Genomic DNA, 22,678 nt, shown 5'->3' on the forward strand with positions numbered 1-22,678 from the left:
TGCATGATCTGTCTTGATTGGAAAACAGAACAGTCCGCTTTGATCACACCCCAAAACCGTCCTGGTTGCATCCCTCTCCTTTTCTTCCTCATTTACTGTCTTAACTATGACAGGAAGAGGCAACGTCCCCGAAGTGCTGTTCCGGTTTTCCTGGACTTAATTAACTCTGTTTTTTTCGATACACGTTGTCATCTGATGTTTATGTTTTTCCATGTATATGTTGTTTGGTTCTATGTTTATTTGTCTCACCCGTGGTGATTCTCCCCCTCTTGGAGTAGTGATTAGTTGTTTATAGACCCAAACATGGTAAAATAGCTCTCCAAAGAGGGGGGTTGGTGGTGGTTCTGTATTACAAAAAAAGCTGTGCTCTTGTCATCCCACAGGTCGTCCACAGGACAGAGTTATTGCAGCAGTTCTTGATGATTAAAGAATGAATAAAGAGTTGCATTGCAGGTTGAGAACTTGAACTCCGCTTGGAGACTAACTCTGTCCTAGATGCAATAGCATACAAATACTCTGTGTTGTATGCCCAGCACTCTGACAGCACAGGTAAAAAAAAAAAAAAAAAAAAAGATATATATATTTTGTTTTTAAAAGAGGAAAACAGAACAGTATCAAATGATTTTCAGATGTCCAACTCTGGACACCTGAAAGAGCAATTTCATTGCTATATGACTGGAAGCCATAACCTAAATTATACTGCGTGCAGCAGCAGCAGCACCAGGGTTTGCAGTGTTGTTAAATTATCCACAAGAAGAAAAACGTATCCTGCCCACATGGCAGATATGCTTGAGTGAGGTCCCAGATTGGGTCTGGCTGACAAGAACAGGCAACAGGAGGAGGAGAAGGAGTCAAGCGATGAGGAAGGTGCTGTGTGGAGCACTGTTGGCTTGAGTCTTTTGCAGAACTGCACTTGCAAACTGTACAAATTAGGGCGTATCGTACAATAAAAAATTCCTCATGGAAATGTGCGGCCAGACCTCGTTCGGAGGGTTTCACATAATTTAATAAGATGTGCGCCTTCCACGGAAAACCGAATTTGTGCGTCGATTTAGGTACAAACAGCATTGTGACACAAGCGCTGCGAGTTTCAGTCATGGGAAAATGACGATTAAAAACTCCACAAGTTTATTTCGTTAGGTGGATAAAACTCCATTCAGATGTTTTGATTCAATTTCATATTGTCTACATTGACCACGTAATGTGAAAGGACAGGCTATTTTACTAGAAACACTTATCTCCTATGAGATGTCCATATTTTCTTGAAAATCTGTGGTCAGAGGTAAAACGATAGCACCCCTAGAGATGATAAACTTCCAGTACGTTGCAGAAAGACACACAAGTTTGTCAGATTTTTGCTGTAACTTGGTCCACTAGTTGGAGGATGATCTCCACACTCCGCTGGTAAGACAAAGTAGCTTTGTATTACTGCCAAATGATCTTCAATCGCTTTAATCCATTTAAGTTGTGATCCCCAGCAATATTTTGGTTTGAGCTAAGGGTGTGTGGCTGCATTTCAAAAAATAAAGCAATGAAGTGGTGTGTGTGTGCATTCGGTGGCTTTTCCAGAACTACTTTTAATTCCCACCCATATCAATGGGCGACGACTGGCCAAACTAAAAGTTCAAAATACACGTTCAATAATAAATAATGATTACAAAATAAATAAATAATTGAGTCTTTCATGTCGCTAAGTCTCCATCATGTTAATATCGCTCCCAAATGAATTTATCAGGAAATTGCATTTTTAATTAGGTTATTAGATAGTATTAGTAGGGGTTGGTCGGTTGGTCGGGGTTATTTGATCACCCCACCTCCCCACCACACCACCGTCCAATTTGCGTATACCACGTTTGATATATAGTCGGTGGTTTGAGCGTGATGGTCAAGTTGTGAGTCAAGAAAGACTGTACATCAGAATCAACATTTTTCGAGAAATTATTTCTGCTTAAGCAAATAGAGAGAATAGAATAAAATAGAATAGAATAGAATAGAATGGAATAGAATGGAATGGAATAGACCAACTACTGTAATGGCAAGTTCATCCGAGGATCAACTGTTGTAACTTCAAGAAGAGAAACAAAGATAAATTGTAAAAAAAGAAACAAGATGTGTCAGTGGGCCAAGAGCAAACCGAGGGAGAGAAGGGAGATGGGAGATAAAGGGAGGAAGCCTGGAAAGGGTCCAGCGCTCGACAGGGTGAAGGCAGTGGCAGAGCAAAGGGGGCGGGGGGGGGATAAATATTCAAGTGTGAGGTTTCGTGACCTAGACAAAACAAAGCGGCGCCGGCCTTGGCAACGGCTTGGCAGACCCGCGATGCCGGCAACCTGAGCTCAAACGCTAAGCTTAAACTGACCTCGCGATAATCCATCTTCTTCAAATTATTGAGCTCAGCCATTACCCGAGTGCTCAAACATCCCCAGACACACCTCAGAAGTAACAGCGAGAACAATGATTTCAGTGATGAAATGAATTCAATTGATCCAAGGTTTTCTTTCATCTCGGTGTTTCGCGTTGACATGTCGAATCCGTCTCATATTCTGCATTCTGCACATACCACGCCCGTCTAAATTTTCACAGAGAATTGAGTGGATGTTAGAGTTGGGAGGAAAGACGTATCATCTCGGACTCTTCTGAACCCTGTAAATCAGCAAACATTGGTCAACAATTTTATTTCGAAAAAAAAGAAAAAAAAAGAGCAATTAAAGCCGTGGCTTTGACGGGAAGTACGGCGGAGCAGAATGAATCATCGGAGTGAAGGTTGCGAGACAGAGGGGCAGACGCGATAAAGAGAGTTGAGTTAGAGAGGGAGCGAACCGGAGAGTGAAGGAGTGAAGACAGGTGGCATTGCACAGAGACTTAGGCCATCCATCCATCATCCAGATGCACCTGTGCTCACATGTGCATGGCCGGCCCTGGCTCTACCAGAGTCAAACATCCTCAGGGTCGACCACCACCTGTCATGCTCGGTTTAATCCTCTGATCTGAGACCAGTAGACAAGACGCAGACATCCACCCTGGATCTCTGCATCCTTGCCTGACTTTGTGTTTGAAGTGTGTGTGTGTGTGTGTGTGTGTGTGTGTGTGTGTGTGTGTGTGTGTGTGTGTGTGTGCGTGTGTGTGTGTGTGTGTTTAAGCACCCCATAAGTGAAGGCCAAGGACCATGTTGATCGGCAGTACAAGCAACTTCCTCTAGAATCCTATGGGACCGTCTCCAATGTGTCTGACATCATCCTCCCCAAAAAGTTAAGTAAATAGGATTAAGATCTCATTATTGTCATTTCTCAGCACTCGCATACGTTGGAATTAAATTTGTCCTCTGGATTTGACACTGCGGAGCAGTGGGACACCGCAGTGGGCAGTCGCAGTGCAGCGCACCGGCCCGACCAACTCCAGCTCTTTTTGACGGTGCCTTGGTCAGGGGTCAGGAGTATTAACCCCTAACATGCATGTCTTTTGACGTAAATGACGCCGAATTTAAGTCATGTGTCTTTCAGGGTCCAGGCCAAAACATTTTCACATTCCCTGGCCCTTCCCATTGCTTGATTGTACCACAAATATATGCAGGGCATGCTGTAGCTCGGACAAAGGACCTCTGTTTTAGTTCTATTTACACCAAATATTCTGTTTAAAAAAGCTTTGTCTGAGTACTATCATTACCACATGTCATCTCACACAAACAGACTTGTCTACGCACACATTCATTTTTCTAAGTCAACCCTGATGTTACACCGAGGTTGTTTATTGCAGTGAACGGTGCACAAGGAAACCCTGCACCCTGGACCTGACAGAAAATGAGAGTTCATTATTTTGTGCTGCTCCCAGTACTTAGCCATTAGGATAGGGGATTTCTGACATTACGGGGAAATTTCGACGGCCAACAACCGCTGTTTTTCTTGGTGACCCCCAAAGCGAGTGACAGCTCCAGAAAAAGCCCCGGACATCGATAAAACTCCAACTGCGTTTGGACCTCAGACAGGGGAACCCGGCAAAAGTAAAATGTTGTAATGATTACGAGATACACGAGACAGAAACCCAAAACTACACGGGAGAACAACTGGGGGGGGGGGCTGCGAAAAAATGGGAATACAACCAACGCTGCACTTTTCCCGCATCATAGTTTCCGTCTATTAAGGATTCAAAACAACGGGGCAATGTGCTTCAACAGCTCTTTCCCATTCACAAACAATCACTTGATTTCACAGCTGCGTGGTGACAAGTGCACCTCGAGGTTGATGGGGTGAGCTCTAGTGCTATGTGGCATGGAAATGATTTAGTATTGCGAGCATCAATAGTGTTTCAATTGTGGTTTGGGATGACATCAGGATTCGGGTACACGTGTGAAAGTTCAGGTCTGAACCGCTCCGCACAAGGAAGCAGTCTTTCCATAGGGACATGACAATGCGATGAAGGATGGGATTGGACCGGCATGTAGCGTTCATTGCCCACTCGTCAGGAGTGTGCATTGGTATTAACATTTCAGACTGACACTTGGCGCGGACCGGACAGACAATGTGGCTCGTGATTTGAGTCACTAGACATGTTCTCAAACCGGAGCCCAATACAAGTGATGGATGCGGGCCAGTGTGAACAGCGGGATCTGGTTTCAATCACATTCTCCGAAACATCTTGCTTGCTCTCCGTTGGGGTCAAGCAAGGTAATCCTCTGTTGCCGAACCGGGGGTATACAAGGGCCATTAATCAACAGGTTGTTTTCAGTGGGCTGTTGTGTTCTTCTCAACCTCTCTCTCTTTGTTTTTCTTTCTTTCTTTCTCTCTTGCTTACTCACTTTCATTCTTTCCGCCACGCTCCTCCGGACGTAGTGCATCGCGTCGAAAGGTGTGAAAATCAGCAAAAGAGAGGAAGCCAAACATAAGGAGGGAATGACAGAACCGTTCTCTCACTCTCCTCTTCCACTCCCTCCCCATTCCTCGCTGTTTTGTGAATCCAGCTGGTGCTGGTGTGGGGTTTAATTTAAGACAGCAAAAAAAATAAAAAATAAAATATCCGTGGCAGAGTTCCACCCTTACCGTCGGCGACCTTTGAGCAGACCTCAAAGTCGAGGCACTGGAATGTCCGAGACATATCTAGGCCTGGTTTCTTGCTGTGTTCTTAAAAATTAAAGTAAAACCGATGTGGTGATTGGTCCTGAACCAATCCTTATTGCTACAAGTCCTCAAAACTTGAGCAGGTTATCGTCTCTCCGAAATCTGTGTTTTATGTGTGACTGATAAGTGAATACTTCAGCTGTGGTCTAATACAAATCTTCCCTTTAAAGGCCAAGCCCCATCATCATTAAGTCCTTCACTGTCATGACACCAGATATTTTTCAGTGTAAAATTATGGCACAGAGTCAGCTCCAAATAGCTGGATAGATTGCATTCCTGTGAGGTAACGGAAGAAGCTGGATGAAAGTAAAAAAGGGTGTGAGGTGCCGCAGTGGTTCCAGCTCGCGTGAGACAGTCGAGGGGTTCTGCAGTTTCCCCCCTCACCTCACATCCTGCTCTATCCCTGTGGCCTTCCCAACCTCCTGTCACTTCCAGGTTCCCTGTGCCGTCACTCACGGGCACCCGGCTATGAAAAGCAGATCGAGCCGCATGCTGGACTAATTAAGCATTAACAAACTCACATCAATGCACACAAACACTTGCTGCCTTCCTGGAAGGTGTCAGACGGCCAGCGCTGGCGGAGGGCCCCTTATTGTTTTTCCCTTTTCCTTTCCATGGAGTCATTAACATTATCAATGAGAGGTCCCAGGGGCAGGGCCCTCATATTTGCCAGAGGACTCCGAGTAATAAACTGTCGGAGCAGCTACGGACGAGAAAGGAAGGTTATGTGATTTACGCGCTCTCTTCGTGTCTCTGCTTTTGGGCCCAGATCACAAAGACCGGATAAAACCTCCGCTTAATAGTCCCGGCTTTGCCTGTTGCTTCATTTTCCACACCGGTGGTGCAATATATCTTGTCGAACAATAAGAAAACTTATTCCATTATTTTCTGTGCCAATGTCAGTAAATGTCGCTGGATGTCACTTAATATAGTGGTCCAAATACAGTGGTATAGTGGTGTGTGGACCGCATAGTTGCTCCATCCACTCGTGCGTTTAGGCATACACGACAGGAGCCCTCAGGAGGTGACCAATTCTTACGAACGACTCAAATTTAAGAATAACTATAAAACAGGCCATTGCACTCATTGGGATTACACAATGCTGCGGCCACGGCAAACCGGCACGCCCCGCCCAGTGACCTGTGTGGCCCTTCTTGCCCCGTTTGGCTCCGGTGCTACGTCTCGGCGCCGCTCCATCCTCACCCAAACATCTGTGCAGAGAACAGGGAATGCCTTTGCCCAAGTTGTGTTCATTCACATACCACGTCTGATCGCATATCTGCTGGGCTTGTGGTGATATCATTGTGTACGCCGCAACACAACAAAGCGGAACACGGCTATGGGCTTCCAAGCCCGCCGCAGAGCTCTCATTCCTTCTTTTCTTCTGTGCAGATGAAAGGCTGGGCAGCTCTACCTTTTTAGCCACTTTCAAAGGAATGCAACAGTTGCTCTGCCAACATTGAGCCCTTCAATATGTCTCCAGAGCATCCCAAGATGCACCGCTCATACCGTGAACTCAATTTAGCTTGGCACATATTCGCGGCTCGCGCAGGCATGCGGCAGACAGACAACAACACGTACACACACGCACGCACGGACATGCACGCGTGCACTCCCCGGCAGCGTGCGCACGCGCACACACACACACACACACACACACACACACACACACACACACACACACACACACACACACACACACTAAACTGCCTCAACCCTCTCAACAACATTTTAACTATTATTTCCTGACAAAAGCCACACATATCTGGTCAACATTGACTAGAAACCTGAATGTGTAGGGCTCTCCTTATTGGATATTGTCGTTTTGTTTTTGTTTTTTTTACATTTTTAACACTAGTCCATGGAATTATAGAAGAACCATTCTCTCAAAAAGAATGCGGACATCATTCACACTTCTAAAGATAACGCTTTCATTTGACAGGTCAGTCCGTCCAAGTTGTATTTCAGGCGAACACATTATAGAAAGTGAGAAGCAACAATGTGACCATGAAAATACAAATGGACGATAGATTAACAGATACAACGTCTATGAGGTTTTAGGATTTTTGTGGTGATTGAAAAAAATGCTGAAAATGCAATCCTGACGCCGAAGCGAATCAGTTTCCTCTCAAATATCTAGTATTTATTATTTCTTCAGAAAATTCTAATCATGCACAGGAGGAAAAAAAACAATGAATAAAAGAGACCAGTGGCCGTGGTATGTGAAGTTGGCCAACCACGCTACCTCCCCCAGATGGTGCACATATGCATCTCGCTGCATATCAATTGAATACTTTTCTGACAAGTCAGGGTTGAGACAAGGAACTAGCGCTGGACCAGCATGACTCCAAACTCGCCCATCGACACTTAAAGTGAGATTAATTGAGTCAGCCGTAAAAGCATTTTCAGAGTTCCTCAGTGATTACGACAGGCTGTGATCATGGAGCAGCGATCTGAGGCATCCCACTATGGCACACATATGGGGAGCCGCGACAGAGGAAAAAAAAAACAAACAGAGATTAATTGGATCTATTTACAATATTTAGTGAAATTCAGGGTTTAAAAAACATCTGCATCTAAAACATAATGAGCTTGCATATGACCTTTGATACTGTTGACATCAAACTGCCCGGCCCACACACCTTGATCGGCGACAACTACTGTACACTCACGACCCAGCAAGTACTTTTTTTTCAGATAATGGATTTGAACAATGGTCCACCTTTTACCAATGGCTACACTTATGTCACACCAGCGGCGATCTCGCTTCATGGAAGCTCTGGGAAGTTATGAGAGCAGTGTAAACAACACTTAGGACCTGCTGCCAGATGGACGGCGAGAGTGCTCCACGCTCCAGACCCACTGGCAGACAGTGCAGGGGAGAGACTGAGGGCGCACGCCAGGGGAGGGCTCATCATCAGCCCACTTGGTGAACATCGGAAAAATAACCAAGAGTGGTGGGAAAAAAGTGGTCACCAAAAAAAAAAAAAAAAAAGGATATAAACATGTTCCTCTCGAAAAGACTGTGAGCGCACTGCTGTAGTGTGGAAAGCTGTGGTTAGGCAATGGAGTGCAACAAAGTCACCTAAAAGGGCGGTGTGACGATTGTTAAAACCAAAACCATTATTTCCCTGACTTGCACATTAGCTGTTAATCAAAGTAATGGAAATACGAAATTAAGCACGTAGCTTGCAAAGTGATGTCTTGGGAAATGACATAATAACAACAACAGCAATATCTTTTCAATATCTTATTGGCTTCATGCACTGGAGGTTGGGACAGATGGGTTGAAATGGAAAGTTTTCCATCGAAGACCCCAAAGAATTTGGGTCTCGTTGCAGCCCTCCACAGTGGACAGCTCAGAAATAGGAAAGGGAAGATGGCAGGTAGCAGAGAAAGATTATAACCCACTGTAGCTGATTCATGAGTGTGTGTGTGTGTGTGTGTGTGTGCGTGTGTGAGCGAGCGTGCCTGCGTGCGTCCCCAAACCGATGTTGGCGCTCGTGCACGGGCTTGTATTTGCGCGCACACAATGAAAATTTAATGTTTGCAAACACATACGGTGGTGAGTACATTGTACTCTGACAGCTCAGACGACAGGTCTGGGCCCCGACAATGAAAAGCACATGTGCCGTGGGAGACAAAAAACACTCCCAGCTCATCTTCCTCTGGCTGACAGCGCTCATCCGCACCTCAGTCTGTCAACTTCCCCCTGTCCACGAGACCTCCGAGTGGGAGTGCTCCCTAATTGTCTTTGTCTGTGCGTCTGGTAAGCATTTGTAGCGAGCGTATATCCCGCAAAAAAGTGTGTGACCTATTATGTCGCTGTTGTTTTTCCAGTGACTTAAAGACACCAACTCTGCTTTCCATGCCCTTTCTTCATCCCATATTTCCTCCTCTTCCCTCTTCCTGTTGTGAAGCCTGCAAATTTGCTCGTAACTCCTTCAAAGCTACAGCCTGATATAAACCAGAAGATAAACCAGAAGCCCGAGGCTCATCTGTGTTATGCGCTTTAAAAAATACAAGAAAATGAAAATGAACATGGACACTTACATCCAAAATGTCATTATTTTATAATTAAAACAATATGTTTCGGAAGAAGGCATTTTCTGCATCATTGTGCATTGTCAACATTTGTAGCCACAGGCATGTGGTGAATTGAAGAGATTCAACCACCGCCTGGCAGCATTAGAGCCACAATTCTAATTCCAATTCCAATCTCAGCAGAGCTCCCACTTAGTGAGTGACTGAGAAATGTTAAAAGATACTGAAAAACACTGAACAGATTACACGCATAATCTTAAATAACCTTTATATAACCTGTGTGAGGAGAGGTAGAATTAAAATCATGTCTATTTCTCAACACCCTAAAAACTGGCAAGGTGGATACCTGAATATTCCTCCCAGGCCCATTCCTTCCTTACTAAAACCAGACATTTATGGTGATGCATTGATAACCGAACATAATCTTTATGTTTCTCATTACGCCGCTGCAAAGCGATAAGAGGCCGGTGTGCCAAAGCGTGTCAGAGTTGGCTTCAAACCCTATCCGAGAGCTGAATCCACCTTCGCTTGACGAAATGCAGCGGAGGAGGTTCCGAGCAGCTGTCCAGGAGTTAAAGATTTGCTTCCTGCAGTTCCCGGTGTCTTGTCGGGGCAGGATGCTGACAGTATTCACAATTAGCGGAATATTTACTAGGCTTGGCATTAGCCGTGCTGTGATTTACGGGGCTCGTGCCACTGACTTCCACAGCTGCTGTTCCCGTTTATGGGTTAGCTGAGGTGTGGGCCTGCTTCTCCAGAGTCCTTTTCTCTTTTCCATTTCTCTTCATCCTCTTGAAAGACACAATGGGGAGTGTGTGTTTCTGTCCAATTCTTTGTGTGAGCCTACGTGTGTGTTGAAGGAGAGGTTCATAAATGTATAATTGCTGAAGATGTCTTAAAAAAAAAAAAAAAAAAATCTCTAAAGATGTGTCCTCTCATATCGGCATATTGGTTTGACGTAAGGACCTAATGTTTCTTACTTACTGGAAAATTAAATTTGGAAAGTTTTATAAAGAAAAGGAAAGCATGATTATTTCTCGATTTTTATAGCCACGGAAATTTTTAAACCAATGAAGAATTTAACATTTCAAGCCCTGAAAGAGCTATATCAACACTTGAAATTCAACTCTGGATCGGTTTGGGTGATACTCAACTCATAGGATGGAAAACCTGAAGAATGAAGAAAGAACCATCTGCAGCTGCAGGGAACGAGTCCGACCCTTCAATGACTACCAGTCTCAGCTACAGCAACCTTAGCTGACCCGGAATGCTTTCTCAGCCTGGCGTTACGCGTTTGTCTTTCTACCACGCTGAGGCGATGTTGTCAGAGACCTCGATCATCATACAGTTACGAGACCCCCGTGCCCCTCCTTGCAAATGGAATGGAAGCGTTACCTCTTTTCAGGTCTCGTTTTGTTTCCCCCTCCTAATCTCATTTTTGCCAGGGGGGCCTGGCAGGGAGAGGGAAAACTTAAAATGTGCACAAAAGCCAGGGTATTACTTCCTAAAAAAATAAAAAACCCGCACAGCTGCCGACCCCAGCCAAAGTAAACTTCCAGCTAATATCCCCTATTAAGTCATTTTCACCAAATGGCTCTGTTGTAACTTAATGGCTGGTCAGAGGAGGGGGGTGGCACTCGCGTCTGAAATCTCCTCTCGGTCTTTATCAGGACTAGAATGATTGCTTAGCGCCTTATCTTCCTCGCCATGTCGAGGGAACCCAGTTTAAATCAGCGATTCTTATGGAAATCAAATAACGGCTTTGCATCGCCAGTGCATTAATACAGTCCACACCGAACCAGAGAAAGGAAAAATATTTACAGTACAATATCTGGGAGACGAGGTACGGTGAATTTCAACAAGGAGGTTTCCATATATTGTTAGGGCTCAGCTTTAAAACAACATTAATCAGCGCGCCGTGGCACCGTTGTTTTGTCAGGTGACGATGGAAACTCGCACTCTGCCAATCATCACTTCCTAAAATGAAGAGCCGCGGAGGTAGCGTGGCCCCCAGACGGCCGCGCCGAGCCAGGATGTCCCGGCAAAGCCTTCAGATCAGTGTGAACCGACGACAATGGAAACAGGGACTGCGATAAGGAAATGTCGGTGACACCCGTCCGAGACGAGGGTGTTGTTGGCGAGCCACCGCCACCGCTCTGGACGGCTCACACCCTACGGTCGGTATGTGAACTAAATGCATTCCATGAACACATGAGCTACTTCTCTAACTTACAGTAGCAACGAGGAATTTCCCTTCCTTCTTCCTTCCTGAAACATTTCATCCTCATAACTATTCAGATTTCCATGGTCTCAACAATAGTGTTTGTTCATTCTTTTCTGGCATGGCTTTTTCTACTCACTGTAGTATGTACCGTTAGAAAAAAAACATCCAAAACGATGATTTTCATCGGTCATGAAATCGAAATAGTTTTTTTTCCTCATTTATCATTCTACAGCTATTTCCGTGAATGCTGTTGGACACGAAAGACGATTCTTCTTACCTGGTTTGGGAGCTTTTCCACCGGCTCCTAGTCAAGACAAAAACACAGGAAAATAAACGACATTTTGCTTTTGTCAAAACACGTTTGAAAACTGCCCTCCATCTATTTACAGATTGATTTCATTTTGGTATTTATTTTCACTTTGGTACGCACATTCCTCTCGAAATACGACCACATCAAACCCGTGGTTAAAGCGGACCTGCGTACTGTTGTTCTGGAGGAGTACATGCTGAAATGCTTAGAAGTGTTGCTAAAGCACAAAAGTGTGTTCAACTGTTACATTTTTGTATGTACCTGCTCCCAATCCTCCCGTCCCATATCCACCTGGTATCAAACCCCCAGGGCCTACACCTCGAGCGCCTCCATAACCTCCACCTGTGGGTCACAGTGCATATCGTCAAGATCAACATCCTCTTTGCGGGCTGGACCCCTATGAATGATGACCCCTTAAGAAACCCACATTGTTACTGCTGGGATCTATTTATTTTTTATCTTCCTGCTGTTTATCGGGGCTAAAAGTATCTGGAACACGACAACCGCAGTACACACAGATGTGGTTGAGGTCTCGGCAGAACCGGGACGTATTCGATGCCTGGTTGTTCAAGTTTGATCAACATTGTTCTACATTTGGAGCAAATCATGAGTGAAAAAACTGTCGTAATTTTACCGGAAGCAGAAGAATGTTGAGACGATTTGATTAGTTTCGGGAGCGGGCCGCTTTGTGACATCATGAACTGACGTTACTGTATGTAAGTCCGGTTTCCGTCTCTGCTCATTCGCATTCGGAGGGTCGCGTTGTGTAAACCGCATAGTGGTTGCTCCATGAGACGAGCAAGCAGGAGACGACAGACCAGGGGAGACAATGCAGCATTCAAGGTAAACTCGGAAAATTGTGGTGCATTTCAGAGAACCCGGAAAACTGTAACACGACTAAATTTGACCCCGTGTATTGCTGCCTTTAGCTATATTCACAATTATTATAATTATTATTGTCATTATCTTGATTGATTGCTTGTTTTGACTTTGTCCTCAAAAGGTTTCCCGCTGTCTCACAGCAAGAGCATAGGGCTGTGGCCAGCTCTTCGTCGAATCAGTTAGGTGCCGAACGGACACGAACAGTGTTGTACAGCCGGCAGGGGCCCGCCATTGCACATTCCTTGACCGTGAAGAAAGAGTGTTGAGAGCACTGCCCCATCTTAATGTCTTGGCGGGCGCATCGCAGCAACGGCCCAACACGATACGAGTGTTTCTGCCATGAATGTGTGATAAGACAAACAGCTGATAGCAGAACCTCTTTGGCGCTATCTCTCTCTCTCTAGTGGCTGTGAGGAGTGGGTCCTGGCTTTAAAGACACTTGATTGCACGTCCATTTAGACACTGGGCTTGGAAAGAGCACTCCACTGGTGATTAAGAGAGCACAAAGCAGGACATAGATGTGGGGTTTTTTTTTTCACATTTGAAATGTGAAGTTTAACAGGCAAACTGTTACTGTTACTGTTGCCTGTTAAACATTAAGAAAAAACATACTTTGCATTTTAGATTAATGGCTCACAATGTTTTGTATAGACAGACTCGATGATTTTTGCAAAAAAAGTGGTTACTATGAAAGCATTTGAAATATTGGTGTTTGCGCGCACTGGAAGACTTTCCTAGTCCATGAAATCTAGACAGCGACCATAAATTCCAGAACTATTTAATTGTCTTAAAATATTAATTCCAGTGACTGTAAGTGTATACTCACCTGCTGCTTTGCCTGGCTTGTACCCCGTGGGGACTCTCCCAGCGGCCCCTGGTAAAACAAAAGCAGCATTCCACAGAGTAAGAGTTGTGGGCCATGTCTTCTGTTCGGCATTATTTTCCTTCGTACTTGTTTCAGCAGTTGCTCATAATCTGCATCATCTTTTGCCATTCCGGAGGGATTTTCTTTCCCGTGGTGGTTAGTTCATATGCAAATCTCTTTGTTGTATGTGCTTGTTTCCTAAAATGATATCAGTCCCCGCCTTCATCAATTATCGCTAGTTGCTATTGACAGCATTGCATGAGCTGGAATTAATACCAGTACAGTCACCAGTACACGGGGCTTTGAGCATCTTAGCGGCCTAAGACAGCAGGATGCCAAGAAAATCTGAATGGCGTCATCATTTATGAGTTTGTATTGTTGAAAAAGTTTGCAGGCTATGAGGCAGAAGAGACCTGTGTTTGATTACTTTAAACTCTCAGCACACAGTGATTATTTCACCGCAGTCTGTTTTTACCATCCAGGCACGAAACAAGACTAATGGGCTATACCATGTACATATTGTCTTGACATCATGTGGAACACTGCCAAGGCCTGTTTTAATTACAACAGTCTGAGCTGCAGAAAAACAGGTTGTCCGGCGAACGCAAATGTTATCCTAGATCGCATCTCTTTGTTTTAATTTACTGCAGATAATAAGGGAATAAGTTTTGTATCAGATCTTTTTAAGTTCACTGGGAAGTTTCGAAGATAATTGTTTCGGAGAATCTTAAACTTACGTGAACTAAATCATTTTTTATTCACTTCACTTGAAATGTACTTACATGTCATATTCTTTTACAGTGCAAACACACTTTGTTTGAATTGGCTATGTGTTGAGTTCTCTTCTGTTTAGACAGTGTCCAGACAGACATTGGAGGTTGTTTTACCTGGAAAGAGTGCAGTTCCTGCTCCAACACCTCCTGGTCCCGTGCCACCTGGTCCCACTCCAGCTCCCGCTGGTAAATACACACCTGGAACACAGAAGATGAACGATAAGCGACAGTGTTGTACTGTATCACATCACACCGGGTCCACTTAAATCGTGGCCAGCCATAATTTTTTTTTTTTTTTTTTTATCACAGCCTTCAATCGCAGACTTTTTCAACAATGAGCCTTTTCGCTCGACAAACATTCCCGAAACATTCATCATGTGCGACCTAGACAGCGAACCTAAACTTTGTCCTTGGCATACACCTTTGCCCAGGGTCAGAGCTGCGATGTAGCACACATTGAAACAATGTGAATGCAACAAGTCTTGCGTGGATCAAGGCTAACGGAATGTCTCCATGGGCCTGATTAAGAGAAGGAAAAAAAAATCCCATTGTTTTCATTCTGATGAGGTATTGCAGTTGGAAGCCCTCTTTCAATAAGCCGCAGCACCATGGGTCCCCCCACCTCTGATTTCTGGACCCGACCCAGAGTAACTCCTGAGATGGTTGTTCTGGATCCTAGACACGGTCACCTCATGTGTGGAAGGAACAACAACAGAAACCAAAGAGTGAGAGGGTAAAAAGAAATTACTTAAGTTGTTCTGGGACGACTAACATCTTGGTCTAAAGGGACGGATGAACTAAGACACTAATTATAAAGTTCTTTTTTTTTTTCTAAAGAAAAACCTGGTTTCTATCACTAAGTACACAACGCACCGGAGAGAACGGGGAAGGCAGAACAACAATGATTATGTTTAATGACTACTCCATGTGTTTGGAGGCCAATTTATTTGAGCCAGGTGTCAAAGGTGCTCATGTGTTTATTAGTGAATACTGTGCGAACATTACTAGATCCGGTGTGCTGTCCGTCAAGTTTGGCCATTAGGGGAGGAACATTACAAGGCATTACTGTCTCCATTGGTTTTCTTGCGTGAATGACATGACTTTGAGGAAAATCTCCATCCACGGTTATTTAAATCTTGGGGAAAACAAAAGGAAAGCCCCAAAACCTATACAGTGCATTCAGTATTGAGTCCCGTATTGCACCGTGGCAGACCGTTGACCTTGGCACTAACAGACCTCGTACCCTCAAAGTCCATTTTAGACACTGTGTTCATATCCATGCCGTTTCTATTCAAAAAAACTGGAGTTAAGCAAAAAAAAAAAAAAAAAAGTCAGAGCCCAGTCAATGCAGGAAACCCCACAACATAGGAACATGGTGAAGCGTAGATATTACAGTGTATTGGACAGAACCTCAGACCGCAAGGTTTGAGAACGAAATGGGCGGTGGGTGACAAAGTTGAATTGGCTGGTGAACAAATGGAACAACAAACCTTCTAAGCTCCATGAAGTGGTCACTTTGTGGAGAGTCAAAAGTTAACAGGCTGGGACACTGGACATGGGTGAAACTAAAAGTGATGTCAGTCTGAGCCTCTCATCATGATGTGAGCTAAGACAACATGGTCACATTAACTCCCATCTTCAGACCCAATCTGAAACACCAACAAAGACTACGACATTGGGTCTACGCCATAGGATTCAGTTGAACAGAACGCCCTTCTCGAGCTGGAAGTGCGCCACGGGATTTGTACGGTTCTTTGCACAGGAGGTGCTGTTTTTATGATTTATTATTCACACACACTACTGTACTTTCGGAGCGTAAACACCGAGAAAGTGAAAAGCCCTTTGAGTGACAGTTTATTTGAAAAGTCATGGCAGCCATCTCTTCGGAACAAATGACCTCATGTAATAACCAGAGGAGCAATGAGAGGAGGGATGCCTTCGAACCACTTGTAATTAGAACGGTCAGGGACCTGGATGACGATTCAGACTTCCTTCACTTTGACCTTGCGAACAGGAGGTCTGATTGAAGGGAATTTGAACTCTTCTACGGATCAAGACTGAGTAGCAGCCGAGGAAATCAAGCTGAGACATCGGTTGGTGATGATGAATGTCCAAGGTTTTGTATCATATTTCTATTTCATTACGGACAGCATATTGCTCTCAAAATGCCACTGAGTGGCGGGCAACGCTCTCAGGTGCGGGCACCAGTCTGCCAGGGTGGAGTCGCTGTTTCTTCACTCTGCTCCTTAGCAATCAAAAGGAGGATTTCCTGTAGGCAGTGAAAGCAGCGCAGGAGGGAGAACCAGTCTGCGCTAGTTTCCCTCTGGTCTTGATCCCACCGCACTGCTGTACCATATCAACTTTACAGGGAAGCACTGTTGGTTCACCGGGTTCACATCGCCAGGACAAATAAGGCTTATCTCGATGTTAGCCACGTGGCCTGCCCCGACCTCCCATATGTAAAATCTCTTGATAATTGTCGTTATTATTAACTTCGTGGGTATGCTTGTGCATCCTCAGTGAACTCTGTACGGTCATGATAATTATGTTCAATATGTCCATTTTCAGGATCGGACAGCAGAACACAGGAGAACAGAAGCGGTAGAATTCACTTTGTGGAATCTTTGTGTTGTGTTGTGTGGAAGTTAATTTATGTGGTTTTGGAGGTGTACTCTATTAACATATGTAGTACATTGAAAGACTTGAGATTCAAGTGGCTTATATTAAAGATGGAGATAGAAAACATCTTTATCCAACGATGCAGTGTTTCACTGTCTTTTTGATATATTCTAAAATCTCCTTTGTCATACAAGGAGATATTAGACGTCAAGCGTAGTCTGGTAAATAAAGACTAATAGGTGGTCCCAATCCCTTTGTGCTTCATAATTGACTCTGACATTGGGAATAGAATTGTACATATTTCAGTTTAGCTTTATTTGACCCGAAAACAATAGCATGCCTGTCCACTTTAACTTCTAAAAGTAAAGAATCTGCGCAAAACTGAAAGTGCTCATTACATTTTAATGTGGGGCATTTTAGGCTGTGTTTTATGGAGACCTTTGTAAACCCACATATGAGGCATTTGAATGACTGCATGGCAGATGAACAAAAAAATGCGTCAGAACCATAATTTCGCATTCACTCTATGACGGATTTTCCCGTAATAACTCTCTTGTTAACAACGCCCTTTTTACAATTGTTGTATGTGACTTGAAAGGGTTTCACTTCAACTGGTGAGTAATGTGACATTTTGACGATCCTGCACTCTGGGTGTTTAATAGATGGTTTATTTTACAGAATTATTAAATGCCAAAGAGTTGATGGAACAATTTGCATGGAACACGTGCAACCAGAAAGTCGCACAATTACACCCCCGAACCGCAAACCCACACACACACACTTACATACAGCGGCTGCACCAACCCACTACAAAAGAGCTCTGAAGCCATTACAACCCTCACTGAACGCCCATCTGATCTTCATTCTTTGGTAAAGTCATAATGGAGCCATACGGTAATGCTTTTTTTTTTTTGCTTTTTTTTTTTTGCTGTATCGTTACAATTATTCCACATTAATCGCTTCAGCGAAATTTGAAAAAAACAATTAAACCTTTTAATGGAAATGGACTGATCCCAAAAAACGTGATCCACAACTTTAGCCTTTGCGGTTGATCTCAGAGATTTGTGTTTAAACAGAAAGCAACTGAGAATAAAACTGGTTCGAAAGCAGTTTGGGTTTTGGCAGTGACAGTGGCAGTGATGTCCTGTACTGTTATCAGACATGCGACAGCTGGCCTATTCTCTGTTAGTGCTATAAACGCCCACATACTATACACCCCTCGACATTTTCCACTGCACTTTTCGCAGAAAAAATAGCAAGAGAAGGAGGTAGGGTAGTACAGTTAGTGTAAGGAAATAACTTTGGGAATGATTTCATCAATCTGCTGGTAAATTCCCCCATCCCACCCGTCAACCTGTCCTTCGCCAGAATCAAACCAAGGTCTGGGGCGCTGAGCCTGAGTGTGAGGCCCTGTCTCCGCCTGGAGCCATACATCTGCGGAGCAGAGCATCTGTGTGAGGTATGCAAAGGCAAATAAACCAGGACACACAGACGCAGTGCTACTTTAAAGGGATGGTGGGCTTGATTCTGATCCCGTACAATGTTTCACCACTCGCCCAATGGTGACTTGTCCGAGGTCTTCCTGTCAGCGGCTGGCAGTGGATCTCTATAAGCCGGGGAAAGACATGCTTCAAAAAAAATAATTATTTGTAACAGCTGTGGATTCCTCCTCTGTAACGTGTCTGGTAGTTTGCTTTGAGCATGACGAAAATTTAATGTTACGCTATATAATAAGCTTCTACCATGTGAAACCCTTACAAGCTAGGAAAATAAATGGTGTACTGTATATCTAGGATCAATTCCAGAAATAGACTTATTTGATCAGACAGTATAAATTAAGTTTTAGTAACTAACTTCCAGTAAACGAGGATAGTAAAAGAGAAAAAGCCAAGAGGCTCAATGTGTGATATGTAAAATCTTATCATTGAAACCTGAAAGGTATAAATTATTTTACAATTCAGTGCCTTAAGGAGGATCATTCTCTAGGATGCACAATTAAAGACCAAATCCAAATAATTATTGATCAGATAATCCTTTTTCACTCTATGATCTAAAATTGTTCATGCCAAGAGGGCTATTAGTAACCTCGCTGTATTACATTACGACTGGGACAAAGGCACTGCACTCTGTAAAATAACAAGTGCACAAAGAATGCATCATGCTACCTTGTTTGTTGCCTCCTCACACGTCAGTCTGGAATGGCACCGTTTGAAAATTGCCTCACAAGTTGGTGTTGCTTAAAAAACTGGAGCACAACTCAAACAATCGGCAAACCGTCAAACAAACAGAGCAGTGCCATGTGAACAAATCCTCCTCCTGATGTGCCGATCTACCTCCTGTCGCGGAGGCAAAGTAACTACTGTATGTAGGCAGGCGAAAAAGGGTCATGTTTAAAGACAACGAGTGATCAAAATTCCACACTTAAAGAACATTTCGAATGAGCCGCGGTAGCTAAAGAGGTTAACTAACGCCTTGTAGATTTGAGGCGAACATCAAACGAACACACACACACGCTAAAATCCCAGTTGACCTCGTCTGTCAAACCACTCCAATATTTCACCGAGGATACCAGTTGGTCTTCAGGAATGGATCCATGAAGTGTGCAGTAAAACTTAGCGTGTGACGTGACTAAGCCAGGCTCTACATTGTTGGCATGTTTGCAGCATAGATGTTATCCCAGAGTACCTCAGTCTAACAAATGTGAGGAAAAGAAAGAATAATCCGAGTTGCCGCATCAACCGATTGGCAGATTCCTGAAATTCCTGTTTACCACAAAGCATACGTTGCATGCATATTAAAAAGCTTATTACACAAATGCAACTGTAATTTGAACTTTATTGCATTTTTTTTTTTTTTTTTTAATTTAGGTTATCCAATTACGGCATTGCAATGCCTTTCCAGTGATAAAATAAGAGCCACAACCATTTTGTTTTTGTGTTCTTTCCCATTCCTATTGTCATGAAAGAGTAATAGTTTGAACTCTTCTCATATGTTCCTCGTATAAAGCAGCTCATACAACCCACCTGAGGCATGTTTTTTTTTAATGCAATTAAACTGTCCTAAATAACTGGAAAGATGCAGTTCCTTAACAATGCTTTATGATTATAATAAAACTAGAAGCCGACAAGCCTTTTTATATAACTCACAGATGGAAGACCTTTGAGGACCATCTCAGCATCTACAGGGATTGCTGTTCACAAGCTTTGTTGACGAAATCTGAGAAAAGTTTCACCTGAGTTAATGTGCTCCTCTGTTGAGCGCTTGGCGTTGGCCCTCGCAGAACATCTAACTTTGGGGTGCAGGGACCAAAATCACGGCAAAATAACCAAGAGTTTCCCCAACCTTTATTCTGATGGATATTGTGCAGACGCCCGATAAAAATGTATACAAATCCTTTTTTTACGAGAAACCTTTGGCCTTTGAGTCATGACTTTGTTGAATCGCAAATCATGTCGGTCATGTATTTGCAAAGGAAATGGCTTGCATTAAACAATCTGTCTCTATTACATAGATATAGTACACGTATTAAAACATTATCTGTACGAGGCATCACTGACTGTACAAGTTTCGCAGCCTTTCCAGTACTCTCCAGGTGAATTATGTGCCCATTAAAACCACTCATCTTTCCCAAAATCTGGTCCAGTTTCTTGCAGCCAAGTCAGTGCTAGGTTCATCATTAAGGAAAATATTTCAAACTAATGCACTAAAACAAATATGAAGGAACAAAAAGTCCAGATCCAATTACTGAATGTCTGGGTTTTCCGTGTGAGAGTATTCTTAATTCCCCATGGTTCAAATTGTGCGTTAGTTCTGTACGTCCAGGAGAAGCCATGGCTGTTTGGATCTATTTTGCCGAGGGTGGCTGCCCACCTTGGCAAAAGATGGTTTATTACTACGATGTGTATACGACGTACGCCACCAATAAAGCTACCAACAAGCGGCACATTGCTGCAATTCATCACTAGTTCTGCCTGACAGCCAAGGCGTGCCATCTGATCTGCAGTGATTTCACTCACCTTCAACTGAAGCCAGGGGAGTGTCACTGCTGGGGAGAATTAATGTGTTAAATTCCTCTGAAGTTTCAAGTGCTGAACCTGGCCAAGACCGAAAGAGACAAACTGGCTTCCAGTGTCAGCACTGTGCCCTTCACTGTCTGTCATAAATAAATACTGTATAAACAAGTGGTTCTGCTAAGGGTTTAATCTGGACTTTTTTTTTTCTAAGTTGTCTGGAAGATCACAAAAAAAAAAAATTAAATAAAATAAAAATCACAGAGGGGTTCAACAGAGAGATAGTTGTAAATGTAAACCCAAACTCGCTTGAGTGATTAACATGTTGAGTTTGACGGAGCCCTCGGAGAACATGGGCCACGGAGCAGCGCACAGAAGATGCAAGCTGTTAACTACTCCGATCAGACAGTTACCGCAATCCAAGATTCATGACGTATATATTCAAGCTCCAAAGTTTCGAGTTTCAACGTTTTATGGAATGCTGTGTTCAATGGAATGCTTAGTCCCTGTGCCAAACTTCAACAGTGCCAGATCAAAAGCAGATAAACCACTCAAAGTGACGATGCCTTGTTCTGGGACCACGCATGCAATGAAGATGCATTCATTTCCTGTTAAGCCGATTTAATTCAAAGAAATAATCATCCAAACAATTTAGGTTCTGGATACAGATTGGATTCTTCTGTGTATTTAATAGACCGTAGCCCCCTCAGAAGAGCTCACTAGGCGCAAGCCGTCAAAAACGTTTATTTACTCTGAGCAGAATAACATCCAAGACTCTCGATCCATCGGGCAGATGGTGTGTGTTTGTAGAATGTAAGCAAAAAAAGTGACTCTAAGGTATGGAAGATGAACCAGCAAACGTACAACCGCTTTTTTTTTTTCCCTAGCAAAATAAAATGACAAGACACAAGTTTATTAATAAACTCCTTGGCAGATGTTCCCTCTCAAACCATAAATCTTCGACGCCTTCTAACGGAAACATCTGGAGAGTTCTCGCAACACTTGGGGAAAAAAAGGTGTGAGTGGAATTGCATTTTGCACAAACTGTAAAATAAAGATTTGCATTCTAATGTGAATCAGGTAACTTGCCGGCGATCGACCCGGGTTGGAGAGATTTTCTTAACTCCATTTGAATAAGCACAGACGGAGCTGGTTTGAGAACCTCGCAAGTTTTTGGGGTTTTTTTTGGTACGGCTCGGTTCGCCAATTCGCTAGAGGTCAAACTTTCACCCCGAGCCGGTGCAGATATTTGTTGGCTTGATCGCGCGTTGTAAATGGTCCCTTAGGGCATCTTAAACGATTAGAGTGCCGGGGCGAGGTGATGGACACTTCTTTAATTGTAAGTCATTGTTGAAACGTTAGACTGTTCTTGCCTTTCGAGGTGCTCAGACCCCGACGGTATGGTATGGCGACCGACATCACGGACATTGCAGTAACTTGTCAAGCCAAATCGGGTGCACAAACACATCAGTGTGGTGTTTGGTTGATATCGTTTGTCAAACATCACTCAAGCTTTAATGAGGTGAACGAGGAAAAAGCAAAGATAGCCTATTAACAATGAGAATATAACTACAGTGCGGGTGGGATGTGCCATCACTTCATCTGATACCTTTGAGAAAATGCCTAGACATAATAGGAATAAGACGAACCGCAAGTACGATTCTAGGGTGTATAACTTTTAGCCAAATAAACACAGCTAAAAGGTTCTGGCTTGCCGTGAACGGACCTAATCCCAGACCTTAAACATGTGTTCCAATAGAGAGCTCAACAACTTAAAGACTCGCCAAGTAACAGACTGAGGGAGAAAAAAAAAAAAAAAAGAAGAAGAATCAAAGCCGGGCAC

General features: G+C 43.7%; 1 protein-coding gene across 1 annotated transcript in view; it reads right to left on the reverse strand.

The window, feature by feature from the left end:
• The window catches only part of elna (elastin a), a 49,361-nt gene that overhangs the window by 25,292 nt on the left and 1,391 nt on the right, over positions 1–22,678 (reverse strand). Inside the window, exons 2-5 of the mRNA XM_080006623.1 lie at positions 14,321–14,404; positions 13,395–13,442; positions 11,948–12,028; positions 11,654–11,680 (exon numbers count right to left, since the gene is read on the reverse strand). Of these exons, the coding sequence (XP_079862749.1) occupies positions 11,654–11,680; positions 11,948–12,028; positions 13,395–13,442; positions 14,321–14,404 (240 nt within the window). The remainder of the gene's footprint in view (positions 1–11,653; positions 11,681–11,947; positions 12,029–13,394; positions 13,443–14,320; positions 14,405–22,678) is intronic.

The sequence above is a fragment of the Zeus faber genome, assembly GCF_960531495.2.
Source record: "Zeus faber genome assembly, chromosome: 9".
NCBI lineage: Eukaryota > Metazoa > Chordata > Actinopteri > Zeiformes > Zeidae > Zeus > Zeus faber.